We start from the raw sequence: 19,769 nt of genomic DNA, 5'->3' as shown, positions 1-19,769 counted from the left end.
AAGAGTATCCATTTGATCAATGCTCGATTCCTTACTTAGAATCTCTCTCCAATCCACCCGTAGATGAACAAATAAAATCAGATAATGGCTGGTAAGAAAAGGAACAGCTCTCTTAAGTCTGAAATTTTGATCCTTATCACTCCAAAGGTTACTCCCATGACTCAAAATAAACTCCACAAATTCTTGTTGAAGATCCCAAGCACGGATACCCAACCAAGAGTGAACTCCACCATATCTAAAAAGGTACCCATCAAAACTCTGAGTGCCATCAAAAACAAAAACATCATAACTCCCTATGCAATCTTCATCGGATGCCTCCTTAGCACATTTCATATCTAGAGGTCTCCCGGGAGGGTAACCAATTTCCTCATATGTGAACTACGATCAACACCAAGATGGAAATCACACTCCAACTTAAGTCCTAAATACCACACCTTGATATTTTCACCATGTGCAATACAATAACCAAGAGTTGATTCATCGCCCAACTCAAAAAGTGAATTGTCATATGTTTTCTCAACACCCATGTCAAACAATGAATTATCAATGGATACCACAAATTGGTTATGCAAAGAAAGTGAACTATTGTATGATGGATACCAAAATCAGAACTATTATACCTGTCATCTGTTGGTGTTGGAAATAAGCCACACCCGGACTGACGATGGGCTGGTCCAAGAGGGGCCAGTAGCTCAGTGGTAGGGCACTCCAACAGTGTATGGAAGGTCCTAGGTTCGAGTCCTAGCTTGTCCATGTCTCAACATGGTATCAGAGCCAGGTCCAGGCTAGGACCCCCAAGCACACGAGAGGTGTGGCTTAAGGGGGGGTGTTGGTGTTGGAAATAAGCCACACCCGGACTGACGATGGGCTGGTCCAAGAGGGGCCAGTAGCTCAGTGGTAGAGCACTCCAACAGCGTATGGAAGGTCCTAGGTTCGAATCCTAGCTGGTCCATGTCTCAACATCATCAAGGTGTCCAAGGCAATCAAACATCAATTGTGCCTTTCCATTAACATTTTCAACAATAAACTGTGGGTCCCATTCATCAAAGAAACTAAACCTCTGCTCAAAGTGAACTCCATGCAAAGATAAATCAGATTTTCCCTCAAGAATAAAATCAACTCCATCATTGTAACGAGATAAAGAATCATCATTGTTAGCTGTTTTGAAAACTTCATCCTTTTTTTCTTCAACAAGCCCATCATCTAAAGGTGAATTAATGATCTCATATACACCAGTTTTTGTACTAGTGTCAACAACTTCACTGGAAAGCTTTAGAGGTGTATTCAAGGCCATTTTTATGTTATTTTTTTTAATCTAAAACCTAAGTTGTAAGTTTGGGTTCGAACACCGGTTCGCTGGTTTGACTAAATTTTGGAAAGGGGTTTGGGTTCGTTAGTACAAAAACTATATATATATATGCAGCCTAGAAGCATGAATTAAGATTAAAATGTCACATAGCATCATATGAACAACAAAACCACCATAAACTTATTAGATCTTGTTTATGACTTACAACTGAAAGTGTTCAATGTATACAAATCATATCAGACTGCTAATGATCATGAAAGTGGCATGGGAATAAGAAGCTAATTGCAATATAGCTTATAGGAGAAGATTGGGACTCTAAATCTGTGTGGAAATCAGCTATTCTATTAAAATTATTGTGTATATCTCAGATTGTAAGGTCTGATACAAGTTCACGAATTTCTGTATTCAGTGAGTCCAACTGCTTAAGTGTGTAACTGTAAATCATAAGTGAGCTTAGGAACCTGAATATTTCTGTTCGTGTTCATAAGCCGAGGATTGTAAATCAGAATGAGCTAATGCATGGGTATTCTATTATTGTGACTGAGCACTGGTGCTCCAGTACATTGTATAAGGTTAACAAGTAAGAGGTCAAAACTCAATTTTTTGCTGTTTTGTTTTATCTTGCTTTAGACAGATAAAATTTGAATAAATCTATCAATTGTCTGTTGCTGTTCTTAATAATTTTAAGTCTTAAACCTGCATTATAACTTGCAAAACAATTACACAAATCTGCAAATCTGAAACACATATCTCTACAAACAAAAAACCATCACTGCTATAAATTTTATAAAATTTTGCAAAAAAACTAGTAAATTTGGGCATCCAGGCATCCAAGTTCGCCTTGGGTTCGCCTTAGGTTCACCCCAAACGAACCAGCCTACCAGGCACAAACACTGGCAGAACCCAAAGGCGAACCAAACCAGGACCCGAACCTGAACCGAACCGAACCAATACCAAGCCCTGAACCCGGTGAACCCTGCAACTTAGTCTACAACCTTATCAACCATAGCTGCGTATATTACCAAAGTGACATATTGTGGCTTTGTCTCACATTCATCATGTTTCGGTCTTGTCAATGTCTTAATAAATCCTTTTATATCCGGGTCCTTCATAAGCTTAGAAAGTTCTTGCATCAACTTGCCTATAGACTTATCTGTTGTAGACATTCTTCCGACTGTATTATGCAACCAATGACCACTACCCAACAGGCTGGCAAGGAAAACGTGTGTTCTGATACCACTAAAATATCCCACCCAGTTTTGGATATTTTTGTTTTTCTGTGTTTTCTGATTTTTGTGCAATTTTCTGATTTTTGCATCTAATAGAACCAAAGCTGAAAAATGAAATTGAATAACTTCTATTTCTAAGAAACAATTTTTTTTTCCAATCTGAAATGTTATTTGCATTAAATCAGCATTGAAAACATACCCCAGTCAAGCGCCTAGGGTTGTGTTGTGACGTATTCACACATCACCCCATTTTAAATGGGGACCCCTACTTTTTGCTTTCTGGGGCTTGTTTTTCTAGGTCTTTTAGGGTTTTGTCTATTAGCCTTTGCATGCTGAGTGTTGCCAGAGGGATCACTAAGATAGCAGGCTCTGTTTTAGCTAAAGGTGAGTCAATGGATGCTCCGAGTTAGGGTCATCTTTGAAAGTCTTCCTTAGGACAAAGTTTTGCTCTTGTTGCTAATTGTGTCTTGTTTGAGTTTGAGGAGGTCAATGAAGCTTGGTGAGTGAATATCATCTTTGAAGGTCTGAGTTAAGTCAAATTGGTGAGTGATTTAGTCTGGAATGTCATCCTGATCTTCAAATGTCCTGAGATTTGTCTAAGTCTGGAATGTCATCCTGATCCTGAGATTTGACTGTCTGGAAAATTGAAAAATCCTCCAAAAACTAGATTTTGCATTATAACTCTTGGAGGTCCGAAACCACTCTCAAACATCCTGACAATATATATGGAATATAACTTAAAGTATAAGAACTTTCTTATACTTAAATGTTATATTCCACAAATGAATCCTGACAGAGAGGCTAAAATGTCAAATTTTGCTCCTGACCCTTCCAAAGGGTTCAGAGCGAAATTTCACAAAGGACCTAAATTCTTCACCTAAATCATTGAATGGTTGAGCAAATTTGCAAGGATATGGAAGGAAATGGATCTCGGATCAAGTCTAAGACAAAGTCAAGTCAGTTTGAAGGTGAATTGAGCCTAGAATAGGAATTTCGCTCTTGACCCTTCCAAAGGGTCCAGAGCGAATTCCTCTATAAGACACTCTACATTGCCCAAAGCCATGAACTAGCTCATTCCCAAGCAGAGTGAAGAAATGTGAAAGTGAAGTTAGGATTTGAGCCCAAGGAGAAATTTCGCTCCTGACCCTTCCAAAGGGTCCAAAGCGAAATTCATATAAAACCCTATTTTTCACAAAATCTTGAGCTATGTGTCAACTTAAAGAGCAAATTTGCATGGTCATGATGGAAGGAAGCCTAACAAAGTGTGTCCAAGGCATGAAAAGGAGAAAGGAAGTAAGAAATTAGTTCAAAATGAGAATTTCACTCCTGACCTTCCAAAGGGTCCAAAGCGAAATCCTCATTTGACCCTCAATTTTGGCCTAAGGCATTGAAAATGAAGATTTTTGAGCCAAGTGGATGGCAAGTGGACTTGAATATGGTGAGAGGAGGGTGAGTTTGATCAATTTTGAAGATGGATTGGATGAAAGAGGTGAGAAATCAATCAAGAATGTGAATTTCGCTCCTAACCCTTCCAAAGGGTCCAGAGCGAAATTCTTAGAAGACACCTTTTTCTTCCTTGTTTGCACTGAAAGTCTTGTTCTTTGGGCATGGTGGGGGTAGATTGATATGTTCTTTCTTTAGGAAGTGATTGAAAACATTAAAGAGTGAGGATTTTGTCCAAGATTGTGAATTTCGCTCCTGACCCTTCCAAAGGGTCCAAAGCGAAATTCTTCATAAGCCTCATTTGCTTCCTTGTTTAGACTACCAACCTTGTTCCTTGGGCGTATTTGGAAGGGAAGTGATGTGTCTTTGCCTTTTGGAGAGGATTGGAGTTGGAGAAGTTAAGAATCAAGTCCAAAACAAGAATTTCACTCCTGACCCTTCCAAAGGGTCCAGAGCAAAATTCCTAAAATCTATCTTTTCCGCTCAATTTTGTGTCTAGCAAAGTGTGGATCAAGATTGAAGAGGTCCTTAGGCATGGTTTTGAGTTGCTTATGATCACCAAACGTGAAGGAATTGAGCTAAAACTAGAATTTCGCTCTTGACCCTTCCAAAGGGTCCAAAGCGAAATTCTTGAAGGATACCTATTTTCCCTTTGAGATGGTCAAATCCTTGGTTTTTATGGCATAGATAGGTGTGGAGTAACGTGTCCTTGCCTTTTGAGATGGTTTGGAGTTGAATGAATGAAGAAATGTGCTCAAAACTAGAATTTCACTCCTGACCCTTCCAAAGGGTCCAGAGCGAAATTCCCAAAATCCCTCTTTTCCTTCCATTTTTGTGTCAAGCTAAGTGTGGATCAAGGTAGATTGAGCTTGGAAGGACCCCTAGGCATGCCTTTGAATTGATTGTGGCCACCAATGAGCAAGATTTTGAGATTAAACTAGGATTTCGCTCTTGACCCTTCCAAAGGGTCCAGAGCGAAATCCTAAATAGGTCCTGTCCCTGGCCATGATTTTTAGCGAAATTCTCCTTTCTGGCCATTTTGAGGGTCAAGCAAGTGTTGCATGCATGGGAGAAGGATCCAAATAGAGAGTCAAGGTAGATCAAAGTGAGAAGAATGGAGTTAAGTAAGAGAAATCAACCTAAAAGGAGAGTTTCGCTCCTGACCCTTCCAAAGGGTCCAGAGCGAAATTCTTCAAACCACCTATTGAAATCCTTGTGTGAGGCCAAAACATTGGTTCCTATGGCGTGGTTGAAGGTGGAGTGAGGTATTCTTGCCTTGTAAGGTGAATTGAAGTGAAGGAAGTAAAGAAATAAGTCTAAAACTTGAATTTCGCTCCTGACCCTTCCAAAGGGTCCACAGCGAAATTCTCAATTTCACCTAATTTGCTCATGATGAAGGTCAAGGTATGGATTCCTAAGCCTAGGTAGAAAGAAGACTAGTGTATGCTTGCCTTGGGAGGCATTTTGGAGTGGAGAAATGATAGAACTTGAGCCTAATCAGCAATTTCGCTCCTGACCCTTCCAAAAGGTCCAGAGCGAAATCCTTAAAAACTCCATTTTGCTCCAATTTTGCATCAAGCCTAGTGTTGATTGAGATTAAAAACATCCTTAGGCATGCATTTGATCAAGTTGTGGTCACAAAATGTGAAGATTTTGTCCTAGAATACAATTTTCGCTCCTGACCCTTCCAAAGGGTCCAGAGCGAAATTCCCTATAGGTCCTGTCCTTGGCCTAGGTCCAAAGCGAAATCCTCTTTTGGGTCTTTTTGGGAGTCAAATCAATGATATCTTCAGGAGAAAGCAATTCAAAGGTCAAGAGATGTTCAAGGCGAGGAGATGAAGAAAATTGAGCAAAATAGCAAATTTTGCTCCTGAACCTTCCAAAGGGTCCAGAGCGAAATTCTTATAGGGCTTGTCCCTGGGAAGGATCTTGAGTGAATTTCATTCTAAAGCCTTTTTATTGATGATTTAAGGTAGAAAATGCTATGTTAGAATGAATTTATTATGTGTCCTTAATCACCTTTTGGTTTGTTTTGTAGATGGAGAAAATCAGGCCAGGACAAGGACGATCTATTCTAAGCCCATCACCATCAAGGACGTTCCAGATGCATAAAGGAGGACTCAAGGTTTTTTGAAGCGTTGGAAGACTTCAAGTGTTCGAGGAGTTGCAAGCTAGCCTCAAGACCTCATTCTACCACATAAAGACCACAAGATGATAGAGAAGAATGACCTTACCAACACTTCAAGGCGAGGTATGCTATCGGAGAAAGAAAAACTTGACAGTGAGGAAGCCTCATCAAGCACATGGAAGTCAAGGAGGTACATCATTCTTCGCATCAAGGACAGAGGAGGATCAACCAAGATACAAATGTCAAACAAGGTGGCATCCCAGTCACTTTTCCTCCAGTCGGATTGGTCCACCTCAGCATGTCCAAATTCAATGTACCTGACTCATCAAGGACGGCACGAACTTCGGTGTACCTACCCCTGCTTCCTATTGGTCCTCATTCCTTGAATGTAATTTTCTCATTGGCTAAAGGAGTTTGTTATAACAAACCCTAATTAGGGTTTCTATCTTGTAATCCTAGCCATTGATTCTAAGTCAATCAAAGCCATCGATTTGTAAAGGGCTCTCTATATAAAGCCTTGGCTCCTCATTTGTAAAGGTTAATAGTTAATAGTTAGAAAATAGGAAATAGTTAGAGAGGATAGTCAATAATTAGTAGCTCAATAGTAGATAGCATTTTAGAGTAGAGTAGAAAGAGAAGGCAAAGATTGTTGCCAAGAAATTGTTGCAAAAGACATGTAAACTTCATTGAAGGAATGGTGAATTCTGTGTGTCGATTCTACAATTTGCATGGTCTCTATACTTCTCAAATTTAATTTCATGTTATTAGATGAATGGAAGAAATTTGTATGATCAATGGTGAAATTTGTATATCCATACTACTAGCAGTTTGTTGATTGCAAACTTGCCTTGCATAGTCAACTGGAATCATTCAGCTTAAGCTTAACTTCAATTATCGCTTCTTCATTGATATGCATCAACCTGACGGTGTCTATGCTTGTAGCGGTGATCTGAACATCATAAAGCTTTCCTTAGAAGATCGCACTAACCTTGTGGAGATGATCCTAGCATGTCAAAGCAAGACTTAGTTAGAGTTTCATCAAAGATCATCCATTGCTCCTACATTCTTAGTGTTAGAATTAGATCCTTCTCCAACCCTTATCCTTTTCCCATTTTTAAAAATCAAGGATCAGTAAAGACCCACGTTCTAGTGATATCCAAAGTAAATCAGACGCTCAGGTCATCGAATGTAAGTCCCCTTGTGATTCTAGCAAAATCACATCATACCGCAAGAGCTTATCCACACGTAGAGAACCTACAATCAGAACCTTGGAGCTACTCCGATTGATCCTTCTCCGAGATCTTCAGCATTCGGGGAAGCTTTATTCAAGAGAGGATAAGGTACCTTTAGGCATTTTATTCTGTGTTTGGTCGTGTACAAAAGACACATCAACAGGTTGGCAAGCAAAGCTACAATCTACAACGTACAATTGGTAAATGACCCTTTATTGATGATGATTGGATGGCTGAAGATAAGTCTAGTACGGCCTGATCTAGAGTCTGATACAGATCCGAAAATCGCCTCCTTAAATGCAAATGTGAGCCTTAGGGTTGGTATGGCCTCCTTGGAGAAAGTACTACCAGCCAATGAAGATTCCCACGCCTCCAATCTGCAATTTATTCCTTAAATCTGCATGCCTTTATTCTCTTGAAATTTTAATAAGATCATTGATGATTTGATTTAAATGCAACACAATTATAGTCCCTAAATGAGATTATCATCAAATAAGTGTCTTACAAACAAACACTCTTCTCTTTGAGGGATTTCGTCCTCAAAAAAGTTGTGGCTTACTAGACCAGCAAACCCTTGTTGCAGCTCTTCTCATAAAAGTGTAATCAAGAATAAATAATAAAGCTCTCAAATGGGCTTTTATATCTATCCAAAAAACCCACGTCCATTTTGGCCATTTAAATTATTGACTTTTAATGTTTTTAAAATCCCCATAGTTGGTGTCCACTTTTGGCTTATTGAAAAGTCATTTAATGAAAAGACTTTTAATAATCAATTTGACCCCCTTATATTGTCACTTTATGAAATGACTTTAAATAATCATTTTGACCCCTCATATCGTCATATCATAAAGTCACTTAATATAATTTTATATTATTAAAGTCAATACTTGATAAGACTTCAATAAATTAAATTAAATCATTAAACCCTGATAAATGCCAAATAAAAATTCAACAACTTTGCCAACTTCTCAGGTATAACCACAGTGCCCCTAAGCATCCCTGATGACTTATTATATATAGTAAGTATGGACCCCCACATCCAAGTGACTTACTAAATATAGTAAGCGTCTATCAAATAGCTTTCAATTATACCTAGAAGGCAATCCAAGAACCAACTAATGAATTAAGCTAGAGAACACTAAAAAAGATACCAAAGTGTCTGCTGAAGAGCCCTGAATTATTCTCTAGGGGCCCTATTGTGAGGTATTCACACATCGCCCCTTTGCAAATGGGGGACCCCCACTTTTCTCCTGCTTTCTAGGTAGTGTTAGGATCCTTAGCTATTAGCCTTTGCATCAGAGGGGTATAGGTGGTCAAAAAACCAGGAGTCGGGTGGATAGCCTTGTGTGAGGTGTGAAATGAGTGAGTTAGAACCTTCACTTCATGTGCATACCCTCAGGAGTGTATTTCATGACCATCACCCTTGGAGCAAATTCCCTTAAAAGCCTTATTTGAATGCAAATTAGAGCATTTGAATGAAGATAGTGAGCATGGTTTTGATTTGAGATCACCTTTTCTTTGAAGCAAAGTTTACTTCATGAGTTCCTTGATAGGAGTGAATTTTGCATTTTAGACCTTCATAGGGAAAGTTTGACATGGTATTGTGAATGAAAGCTTAAGAAACCTAAGGATTGAATTGGTAAAACATTGAAGTAATGAAGGAGGGGTTCATTTTTATTTTCACTTCACCTTCAAGGCAAGAGAAGCAAACTTCAACTTCATGAACTGAGGTACAAGAGCGAACTTCAGGAATCAAGGGAGATGAGCGAGCTTCATGTCTTGAAGTAGGAGAGCAATATTCATGTGCAAAGGTAGTGGAGCGAATTTTACTTGAGCCAATTTGATTTGGAGTTGAAAAGCCAACTTCATGTTTGGCCATACATGAGAAAACTTCACAAATCAAGCTACATGAGTGAACTTCACAAATCAAGGCAATATGAGCGAACTTCATGAATCAAGACACATGAGCAAACTTCACAAATTAAGGTACATGAGTGAACTTCAAGAATCAAGGGAGATGAGCGAGCTTCATTTCTTGAAGTAGGAGAGCGAAATTCATGTGCAAAGGTAGTGGAGCGAATTTTACTTGAGCCAATTTGATTTGGAGTTGAAAAGCGAACTTCATGTTTGACCATACATGAGCAAACTTCACAAATCAAGCTACATGAGTGAGCTTCACAAATCAAGGCAATATGAGTGAACTTCATGAATCAAGACACATGAGCAAACTTCACAAATTAAGGTACATGAGCGAACTTCAAGAATCAAGGGATATGAGCGAACTTCAAGAATCAAGGCATATGAGCGAACTTCAAGAATCAAGCACATGAGCGAACTTCACAAATTAAGGTACATGAGCGAACTTCGAGAATCAAGGCAAATGAGCGAACTTCAAGAATCAAGGTACATGAGAGAACTTCATGAACTGAGGTACATGAGCGAATTTTCCCTAAGAGCCTTGTTTGAGTATGTGTGAGTGTGAATTTGAGCGTTTGAATGAAATAACTTTAAGAACCTAAGGATTGAATCAATGAAGCAACAAAGTGATTAAAGACAAGTTCGTCTGAAATCCACTTCATCTTCAAGCCCACAAAAGCGAACTTCACAAATCAGCCTACATGAGCGAACTTCAAGAATCAAAGCACATGAGCGAACTTCATAATTTGAAGGATATGAGCGAACTTCACAAACTGAGCTTCAAGAGCAAATTTCAAGTGTAAAAGTTATGGAGTGAACTCTACTCCATGTGTTCCTAATTGAAGGTGAATTTGCAAGATTGATTACAAGACCACTACCTTGAACTGATTTGATGTTTGGAAAGAGTCATTTTGAGTTGAGAAGATGGAAGGTGAAAGTTCAAAGATCACTTCATGTGAAGCAAGGTCAAGGCGAACTTCATGTGCGAGGGTTTAGGAGTGAACTTCGTGTGCTCCACTCTCAGAGCGAAATTCGTAAATGTAGTTCGTCATGTTGTCATCAATTAATGACCAAAAGCTTTAAAGTTGAGCTCATAGAATGAAAGAAAATGAAGGAGAACAAGTTCAAAGACAAGGGTAACTTCATAAACATCAAGGGTGGAGTGAACTTCAAGAGCTCCTCTCTTGGAGCGAAAAACAACTTCAAGTGCTCCTTCATGAAGGTGAATCTTCTCTAAATGCTCTTATTAAACAAACCACATGAAATTGCATAATTATATCAAACCAGGAGGTTATACTAGAAGGTATATCATGTGTGTTGATGCTCATTTGTTTGAATTGCAAGAGATGAAGAAAGAAATCAAGAGGACCACATTGAAGGAGGATTGAAACAAGTCGCTCAAGGATCAAATTCAAGGAAGATATCCTCAAGGGAACTTCATAGACAAGCACAAGAAGGTGATTACACAAGAAGCATTCACTTACACAAAGACATGATCCACAACACCAACAACATGAAGGGAGTCAAAGAGAAGGAATTCCAAAGCAGAGAAGCAGTTGTACCATCAAGAATTCCTTCCAAGACAACATCAATACTTCAAAACTAAGAAAAAGATAGGATCTACACCTTGCACCTCCATGATTGAAGCCCTCAAGAGGATAGATTCAGAAGAGTTAAACAAAGTTAGAATATCATCATCATTATCGCTTAAGTCGGATAATGTTGAGTATCAAGAAATATTCCTTCATGATGATCTATCAAGCCTACAAGTGCAGGTTGAAGCGGCTTCCTAGTCATCATCCCAGTCACAACTCTTCAATCAAAGGAGTTCCACATCAGCATGTCTTGATTCAATGAACCTAACTCACCTGTGATGGCACAAACTTCGAGGCACCTACCCTTATTATCTATCATTCATGTCAAAGTATTGTAATTATTTCATCGGCCAAATTGAGTTTGTTGTAACAAACCCTAATTAGGGTTTTCATTGTAAAATCTCGGCCATTGATCTCAAATTGATCTGAGCCATTGAATTGTATTGAGAGCACTATAAAGGCTCAAATCTCTCATTTGTAAAGGGGAATAGTTAGAAATAGAGTAGTCAATAGTGAATAGAGCTAAGATAGTAGCTAGATTAGAATACAAGTTAGATTAGGAGAATGCAAAGATTGTTGCCAAACCTTGTTGTAAAGAACAATTGATTTCATTGAAGTTATGGTGAATTTGATTTGTTACTTCAACAACTTGCATGGTCTTTACTTCTCAATTTACTTTCATGTTGATTAGATTGAATGGAAGAATTTGTCGAATGCATTTGTGTGGAATCCGTTTAGTCTATATCACTAGCCTCTTGCTGATTGTAAGTGTGTCGTGTGGTCAACTGGAATGATATGAGCTTAACTTCAAATTGTTATGCGTCCATTGTTTATGCATTAACTTGAATGGTGAGCAATGTTTGGTGGTAATGATTTGAACATCTTTGAAATGACCTTAGAAGATTGTACTGAGCTTGTGTCAAATTGTTCAAGTTGATGGTGAGACCTCACCTAGTAGGATTCCATCTAATCATTCACCCATCTTCTTACATTCTAGGTCTTAGAATAGAACTCCCCAACCCTTCATCTTTTGCCCTTTTTTTTCAATTCAAGTTAGTTTAGGATAGAAAAGCATCACAAGATTGCAACATCAAATGATCAAGTTCCAGCAATTCAAGCATTTGATAATTCAATGTAAGTCCCCTTGTGATACCAGCAATCACATCAACCAACTGTGCTTATCCACACGTCAAGACCTGACATATATGAACCTTGGAGTTATCTAAAGTGATCCTTAAGCTAATCTTCAGCATTTGAGAAACTTTGTTTAAGAGAGGATAAGATACCTTTGGGTATTTTATTCTATGTTCGCATGTGCATGAAAAACACATCAACATGCCCCGTAATCAGCACATTAGCCTAAGGGGACCACTGATAATAGGTAACCTCTGAAAATAACTAATGATTAGGAAGGCACAAAAATGGGGACATTACAAATGCTCAACTCATTAGTGAACTTGAACTGGCATATAAAAATTCAAACTTTAGGACAATGCCTATCTAGTTCAATTTGGAGTAAACTGCAAATTCACAAACGATCATGCAAAGTCCCATTCTAAGTAAAACTCAAAGATGAACCATTTAGCCTATTTAATTCCCATAGGCTAATTTCACGATATCAAGGAATAACTTGAATTAATTAATTAAAATTATCCAATAAAGTAAATTTTGCGGATAGCTTTATTTTAATTAATTTATTGAAGTAACTTAAGTGAATCTTGAAAAAAAATATTAAAAGTCACTATATTAATGTGCTTTAATGAATTATTTTAAGCAGGAATTTGAATAGCCCTTCAGGAATGTTCTAAGGAAAATATTAAAAAAAAATTGAGAGCTCATTCGGGCATGCTTGGTTATTTTTCTCTCTTGTGGATTTTGAGCTTCTTGTTGGAACAAAACTCTAGGAAGAAAACCCTAAGGTAAATCAATTTCAGTGGTGAGATATCCTCCCTAACTGATTGCAGGTGAAATAGTTCAGGTTTCACACTTGGATTGAACATTTGGACAATTTGTGAAGCCTTGCAGGCAAGACAAATTGCTAAGTAATTGCAGAAATTTTTAGGAAAACAATATTAGCTGGTTGGGTGTGAAATTTCAGATTTGCGGAATGTTTGTTCCTTCTACCTAGCTGCCTATCTTCTACTAAGCTGGATGTTGGGTTATGAGGAGGTTTCTAGACAATTATCATGATATGTTGCTCACCATTAAACATTGGATGGATTAGGCATTTGGTTTGGTCTGCAATATTGGATGCCACATTCTGAGAAGCTGCTGGGCACTGGATACCTTCATTTGCGGGCATGATTTGCATTTCTGGCTGAGTGTGACAGCTCTTGTAGGCTGGGTGAGTTAGATACCCTGCTCGACATTAACAGATTTCAGGCGCTGAAGGTACCTTTTTGGCTGGGCAATTACATTCCTAGGGCTGACATGAGGAGTTTGGAATGCAGCAGCTGCGTGTGGTAGTTTGTCCAATGGAGCTGGCTGTCCAATCCTGGAAAAAGAGGGCATCACCTCAAAGTTCCTAGGATGTCGGAGACATCATCGAAACCCCCATGGACAAAACCATGTGAAACACAAATAAAAACCAGGCAACTTGCCACTAATTGATTGAGCACCCATAGATCCAATTAGAGCTAATTGTTTGCCATCAAATCATCTTTAGTTGGTTTTTAAGTAACCAAAAGTAAAACATGTATCAGAATTATTAATTTAGAAGGTATGTCATTATAAAAAAATTGTTTAAAATTATTATTCTGTGTATTCCACATGTATCAGAGATGACTATCTCAGAATAAAAGTGTATTTAATCATATGTATAATCCCTTGTCAACTTAAAAAAAAAATCCCACAGATATGACTGCCTTCTGATAGAATAGCTGAGAATATACAGATATTAAGCCAGTTGAGTAAATGTGCTGAAACAACTTACCACAGCTGTGATGAGACCCCAGACACGTGAAATGAAGCGCAATGGTACCATCTTTAGGAACGTTGCCTATTCAGAAGGAATTCAGAATAAAACCATGCACAGTAAATGTATGTTTTATCAGTTCCCAATGCTGGTGAAGGATTTGAGCTTGCAGCAGACAAAATCCAATAGTATTACTTACTTTTACATCAGGGGAGAATTCTGACTCTAACCCTTTTGCCCTGGCCTCTTCCATCTGTGCAAAAAGTTTGAAAAAACATTTTTAAACATAAGAACATTGAATAATGTCTCCCTGTTGGAACAATACAAAGGAACTTCAAACATCTATCCGAATTCCATACTTGGATGCTTAAGTAACAATGACTAATGTCAAGCTTACATAGATCATATAATGGGGTAGCAAGTTTTTTATGCCAGTTTAGTGGTTGTCCAGAAACCAACTTTTACTTTGCACACACAAGTTTTCCAATTTCAACATATCAAATCACTTGTTTTCAGAGACAAAAATATTCACATGATGATCAAATGGTGTTAAAACAATCATCAGGCTGGACAAATAAAAATGTTAAAAATACAAAAACAGACTTGTTCTTTGCCTATAGTATTAGTGCCCGTAGCAGCAAAAATCCTTTTTGGGATTGATTTGGCAGAACAAAAGATAAATATTTTTTCAGTCAATCAAGAAAAACTATGGTACAAATAGGAAAACTTAACCACTGCAAAATTCATAAAATATAATGCTGTCTTTTTCATTTCATGCCAAATAGGATTACATTGCAATTTTAAAGACAAAATAACAATTAAATTACAATCAGATCACAAATTTGTGCCAACTTCTGGTGCCTCAAAATTCATACCCGAGTAGGGCCAAAAAACAGGTGATCTGATTCAGAGTGCATTGCCAAACCTGCCAAGTTTTGGTTACTCACGAGTAATCATGATATTTTTTTTGAGTTTTTCTACATTGTGAGTACCACTTACAAATCCATCAGATATATTTGCAGACATATTACGTATAGCAAGATTAAGAAATTCTACCCAAAACTTATAGGAAAATGAAAATGAGAGGAAAATGAAACAAAACATAGAGAAAAAAACTCAGCCATATGTGTATGATTGGAGTAAGCCAAATGAGGTTTTCAATTTTTTCTAAGTGGCCTCCTGCTCAGAATCAGCAGGAATTTTGCCACAGTAAATGCCTCAACCTATCCACAAGGTGGAACAGCCTGCAGCTAGAAAGATTCAGAAATCAAAGAGTCAGACTCAAGTGAAGAAGATGTGAAAAATCTTAACATTTCAGGGATCTAGCAGAGAGTATGGGGACAGAAAGATCTTATCAGTCGAAGTTAGCAGATGTGGGTTCAAGCAAATTTACAAAGTGTCTGAAGAGATGGTTCTTGCACGGTGCCAGGAAACATGGAAAAGAGTCTATCAAGGTAACATTTCTTCATGAAGGGTATTTTGTTTTTAAGCATGAATCTCAGCCTCTTCATAAAGAAATTTTTGGATTTTTCTCGTATTGTCATTGATATTTTCTAAAGGTCTTCCGCTATCTTTTTTGTGTATTATGTTAATTGCATTATGTTACCTGGTGCATAATCTATTAACATGTCTTTCACTGAGATTGAATTGCCCCACATTCAACCTAAGATCTGTTGACATGTTTTTTAGGACTACATCTAACACAGAATAAAGTTTACCAACAGTCACTCTATTCTCTCTTGATCAAGGTTAGGTCATATGCTAAGATTGCAAAAAGATCAAACGGCTAACTCCAAGGTTCCTTTATGCTTCGGACGTGACTCAGTTGGCAGATGTGATATGCTGGTAATCCAAGGGGCCTTACGTCTGGACCGTTCTTTCACTTCTTTGCTTTGGCTGGAACGCCATCATCAGATATGGCGATTATGTGATGCTTCTGCTTCGAACGAACTAAAATGAAATGAAATTAAAGGGGAAAGGGTTTAGAAGGATTCAGGATTCAGGATACCATCTGAGGATCGATGTGAATTTCCAGACTTAGTCAATTTGCATGTTTCAGGAGTCAGGGTGCCACTTTAGGAACTGAGGTGATTTGCCAACACTTAGCCACTTTTGATTGATCTTGTCTGCTTTCTGACCTTCCGAATTTAGACAGATTCTTCAGGAATGCTCAGTCTTCATCGTCTGCTTGCGGGGACCTGTCACAAATGAACTTTCCAAAAATAGAAACTTTTCAAAATGTCAAAGTTAGAGCCCAAAAAAGGACGCGGGATGACTTACTATAAATAGAAACTTACTACAAATAGAAATTAATAAAAATAGTAAGTTTGATTTTTGGCAAAATGAAGACATTCTGGGACAGTAAAATCCCTAAAAAATAGGAACTTTCTAAAAATAGAAATTTGCTCCGATTTCGCTCAAATTTTACTAGGAGGTTCCTCGAAGGCACCTGATTCTAGTTCTACGTTCAGTTTTTTCAAAACCCTAAAAGAAACCCCTAAAATCTAGGACTGAAGGCAGAAACCCTAAAACTGATGAAACGAGCCCTAGACTTGACCAAATCCGCTCAAACGAAAAGCAGACTTAATCAATTTGATCCCCAAACACTTGCAAAGCAGAGAAACTAACGAGACTACTGCGAAAAGATCCCAAAACCAAAACCAAAAAACCGAGAGGGACTAAAAAGTAGGGGGTCCCCATTTGCAATGGGGCGATGTGTGAAAAAGGTCACAACAAGATCCAGATCACTGTCATTCTCATTAAAGATTTCATTTTCATTACAGTATCAGCTATGTCTATTGGTTTCATTTCTTTTATTTTACTTTAATGCATTCATAAAACTATCATTAAGTATCTGTAATTTTGTTTGTTGTCCACCAAATTGCAAATTATATCCAGATTACACAACTACAATAAAACACAGATGCAATTCCACAACTTACAGTAATGAACAAAGGATAACAATGAAAAAATAGAGATTGTTTCTTAACACATCATTCAAAGGATAAGAAGGAAAAAACAATAGGATATGAATACAACAAATTATAACAAAGGTGAAGGGAGGAAAAAGGAATTGAGGATGGTATAAGAGTGATTTTAAGAAGGAAACAGTGAAAAAAATATGGTATGACATACAAGATAAACTGATAGCAAACAACAGGTCTATGAATGGTTAACTATTTTTTGGGCAAGATGAGTTACTACTACAGCATGTAAAGAAACAGTTTCTAATCGTTAGAATTACATAGGTCCATAATCAAACAAACAATAAAATCCACAAGCATAAGAAAGACCACAGACGTGTAGTCAAGAGAAGCCTAAAGGCTAAAACAACCTCACAAATATAAATGTAATGTGAATATGAAATTATTGATTGAGTAGGTGGGAGGCATTGCCTCTTTCTATACACTTAACTAAAGAAGCAGAAATCATTAAAAATCACTATTAAATGCGAAACGGATATAGTTGCGATTTTTACCTATAAAAAATTACAATTCATTGACTATGATTTTTGATGATTTTTTAGGGTTTATATCACATGTAAAGAGCCAAAAAAACTCTCGCCAACATGCCATCTTGCCGCATGATTTACTTGTGCAAAATTTTCCCTATCTAAAACCCACAGCAGGCCATTTACAGAGTATTTCTGCACCATAGAACTCAAAATGTGAGGTAGGAATGGCGTGTCAAGAGATTTACCAAAAACACACCATCTGCAAGGATCTAGGGGGCGTAAATCTAGCAACTAGTCCATAAAATTATATTTTCCCTTGAAACTACACACACAACCCTCACATTTGCAGAGAATTATGAGCACTAAATTGAGAATTTACTGCCCTTTGGGGTTTCACCACTTAAGGAAAATAACATAGAAATTCTACAACAGTTAATACTTTTCTAAGCAATTTTGCTCTATTAATATCTAAAAGTAATTGAGGCAATCTATAGTAGAAATTCAAATGTATAGTGTACAGATTAGATTCCTCAAAATTCTTTGAGACTTTGGACTAACTTCCAAGGAGTCCTACATACTCCAATGTCAGTTCCGAAAAAGTCTAAGTTACCAAGTATGCCCCTCTACAGTCCTGGTCCCATACCAAATAGGTGTGGTATGGCTCCTGAGACAAGTGTCAGTACGGTTCGCCCAAGCGCCTAGGTGGAATGAGAAAACCCATACCACTCCTAGGTGAACCCAAGGGTGCCTCAAACCCTAAAAAAACATTTCTTTATAACATTTTTATAAACAAAAAAGTGCTAAATACCTAATTTTACCGTTAAGTGAAAAAATTGTGCAAAGGTCTCCACCATGAAGGTTTGTATGGTTTCAAAGGCCTTAATTTGGGCTTGGTGGCAAGGGCTCTACCCCTTGATCTTGCCCTATATCGCAATAAGGAACACATTAGGGGCACTACCTCTAGACCTCATGAGGGTCATTGCCCCTCGACCCTGTTGGGGGCGTTGCTCCCAAACCCCACAAGGGGCAATACCCCTCACCTCCACTAGGGGGATTGCCCCTAGACCCCCATGAGGGGTCCTAACCCTCAATCCCATTAGGGTCTCCACTCCCAGTCCTTGTTACATAAGAAACTTGATTACAATGAGAATGTTTGGGAGTGGAAACCAAAACTAACAACTTAGACAATTATCTTTGTGACTATCATAATATCATTGATCAACAATGAAGCATCATACTATCAAAGATTAAAATGCCATTACTAATAATAATATATGATATATCAAATGTATTTGTAATTTTGTATTTATTTATTTATTTTTTTGCACCCACACACACACACATATCTTACAGCTGTACCAAGTCGTACTATACCCAAGGAAACCAATGTACTACAACCCCATATCCATACCCGTACCAGAGCTGACAATTTAGAGAAGAGTCATAAAAGGGTCACCATTTAATCTCAACAACCATTTGCAATGCTCTAGTCATGCTCAGTTCTGTAGAATTTTCACAGAAGTGCATATTGAAAACTACAATGCCAACATTTTTAAAAATGTTTTTGTAGATTGTGCAAGGAAGTCACAACCTGGATTTCCAACATGGCCCAAACAATAAAAATTTGATTGTGCCCTATATTTGGTAACCATGTCCTCAATATGACAAATAATGAACTGAACTTTTTTAATCATCAAATTATGTAAACATTTTAACAAAAAAATAAAGACTCAAAGGTTCTTATTGCAGCCACCTGCCCCATTAGTACTATGATACTATCATCTACAGCTAGCTTCAGAGTTACGGATTACTTGCAAAGGCTTTGCCACAGGGTATTTATTTTCGGTACTTCACATGTCAAAATGTATTAAGTTCCCCAACAGATGACATATTCATTATTTTATTTCTATTTTGCTTGGTAACTCAAAACATTGAATTGGGCACCAGTCTGGTTTTCTAGGCAATGTCATAGGTTGGTCCACCTTACCTAAATGAGGCTTCAGGGCCATCCTGCTAGGGTTGAACCCAATTCCTTGGTCTAGTGAGTGCCCCTTATTCACTGGTCAGCATGTCCAAATGGATTGACAATTTCAGAGTTAATCATAGTGTTGATTTTGGTTGTAGAGAGCTATTATTTTACCTAACGGATTAGGTGCTTAAGATTTCTAATTACATTTCTGAATTCGTAAACTCAAAATTTAATTTCATTCTGTTCATTTAATCACAAAACATATTTTCCAATTCAATACAGTGTAATCAGCAATATGAATATAGAGTTATAAACAACAAAATCTATATTCTACAATTCATGGGGTAAACTCTCAATTTCATTTGCTCTAGATGTCTCTACGTTATGGAAATAGATTAAAATTTCAAAAAAAAAGTTTTTGTCCCTTTTTCTACATTTTTTTTTTTTTTTTCAAATCCAATTTTTTTCCAATTTAAATCCCATTATTTTCAAAAAATCTTATACTTTCAGTTTGCCAATATTTTCCCCATAAGATTTTTGCTGCTTTGCACCTAACAACACATTACATAAGTGTAGGCC

At 37.6% G+C, this 19,769-nt stretch overlaps 1 protein-coding gene across 2 annotated transcripts in view; it reads right to left on the bottom strand.

The window, feature by feature from the left end:
- Positions 1-19,769, bottom strand: part of LOC131071809 (phosphatidylserine decarboxylase proenzyme 1, mitochondrial) — a 153,795-nt gene that overhangs the window by 112,783 nt on the left and 21,243 nt on the right. Inside the window, exons 3-4 of one of the 2 annotated variants that reach the window (XM_058007767.2) lie at positions 13,967-14,020; positions 13,786-13,851 (exon numbers count right to left, since the gene is read on the bottom strand). The exons of the other annotated variant lie outside the window; for it this stretch is intronic. Coding sequence (XP_057863750.2) covers positions 13,786-13,851; positions 13,967-14,020 — 120 coding nt within the window. The remainder of the gene's footprint in view (positions 1-13,785; positions 13,852-13,966; positions 14,021-19,769) is intronic. 2 annotated transcript variants of the gene reach the window in all.

This window comes from Cryptomeria japonica, chromosome 6, assembly GCF_030272615.1.
Source record: "Cryptomeria japonica chromosome 6, Sugi_1.0, whole genome shotgun sequence".
NCBI classification, from domain to species: domain Eukaryota; kingdom Viridiplantae; phylum Streptophyta; class Pinopsida; order Cupressales; family Cupressaceae; genus Cryptomeria; species Cryptomeria japonica.
This window is presented reverse-complemented; position numbering and strand designations above follow the sequence as displayed.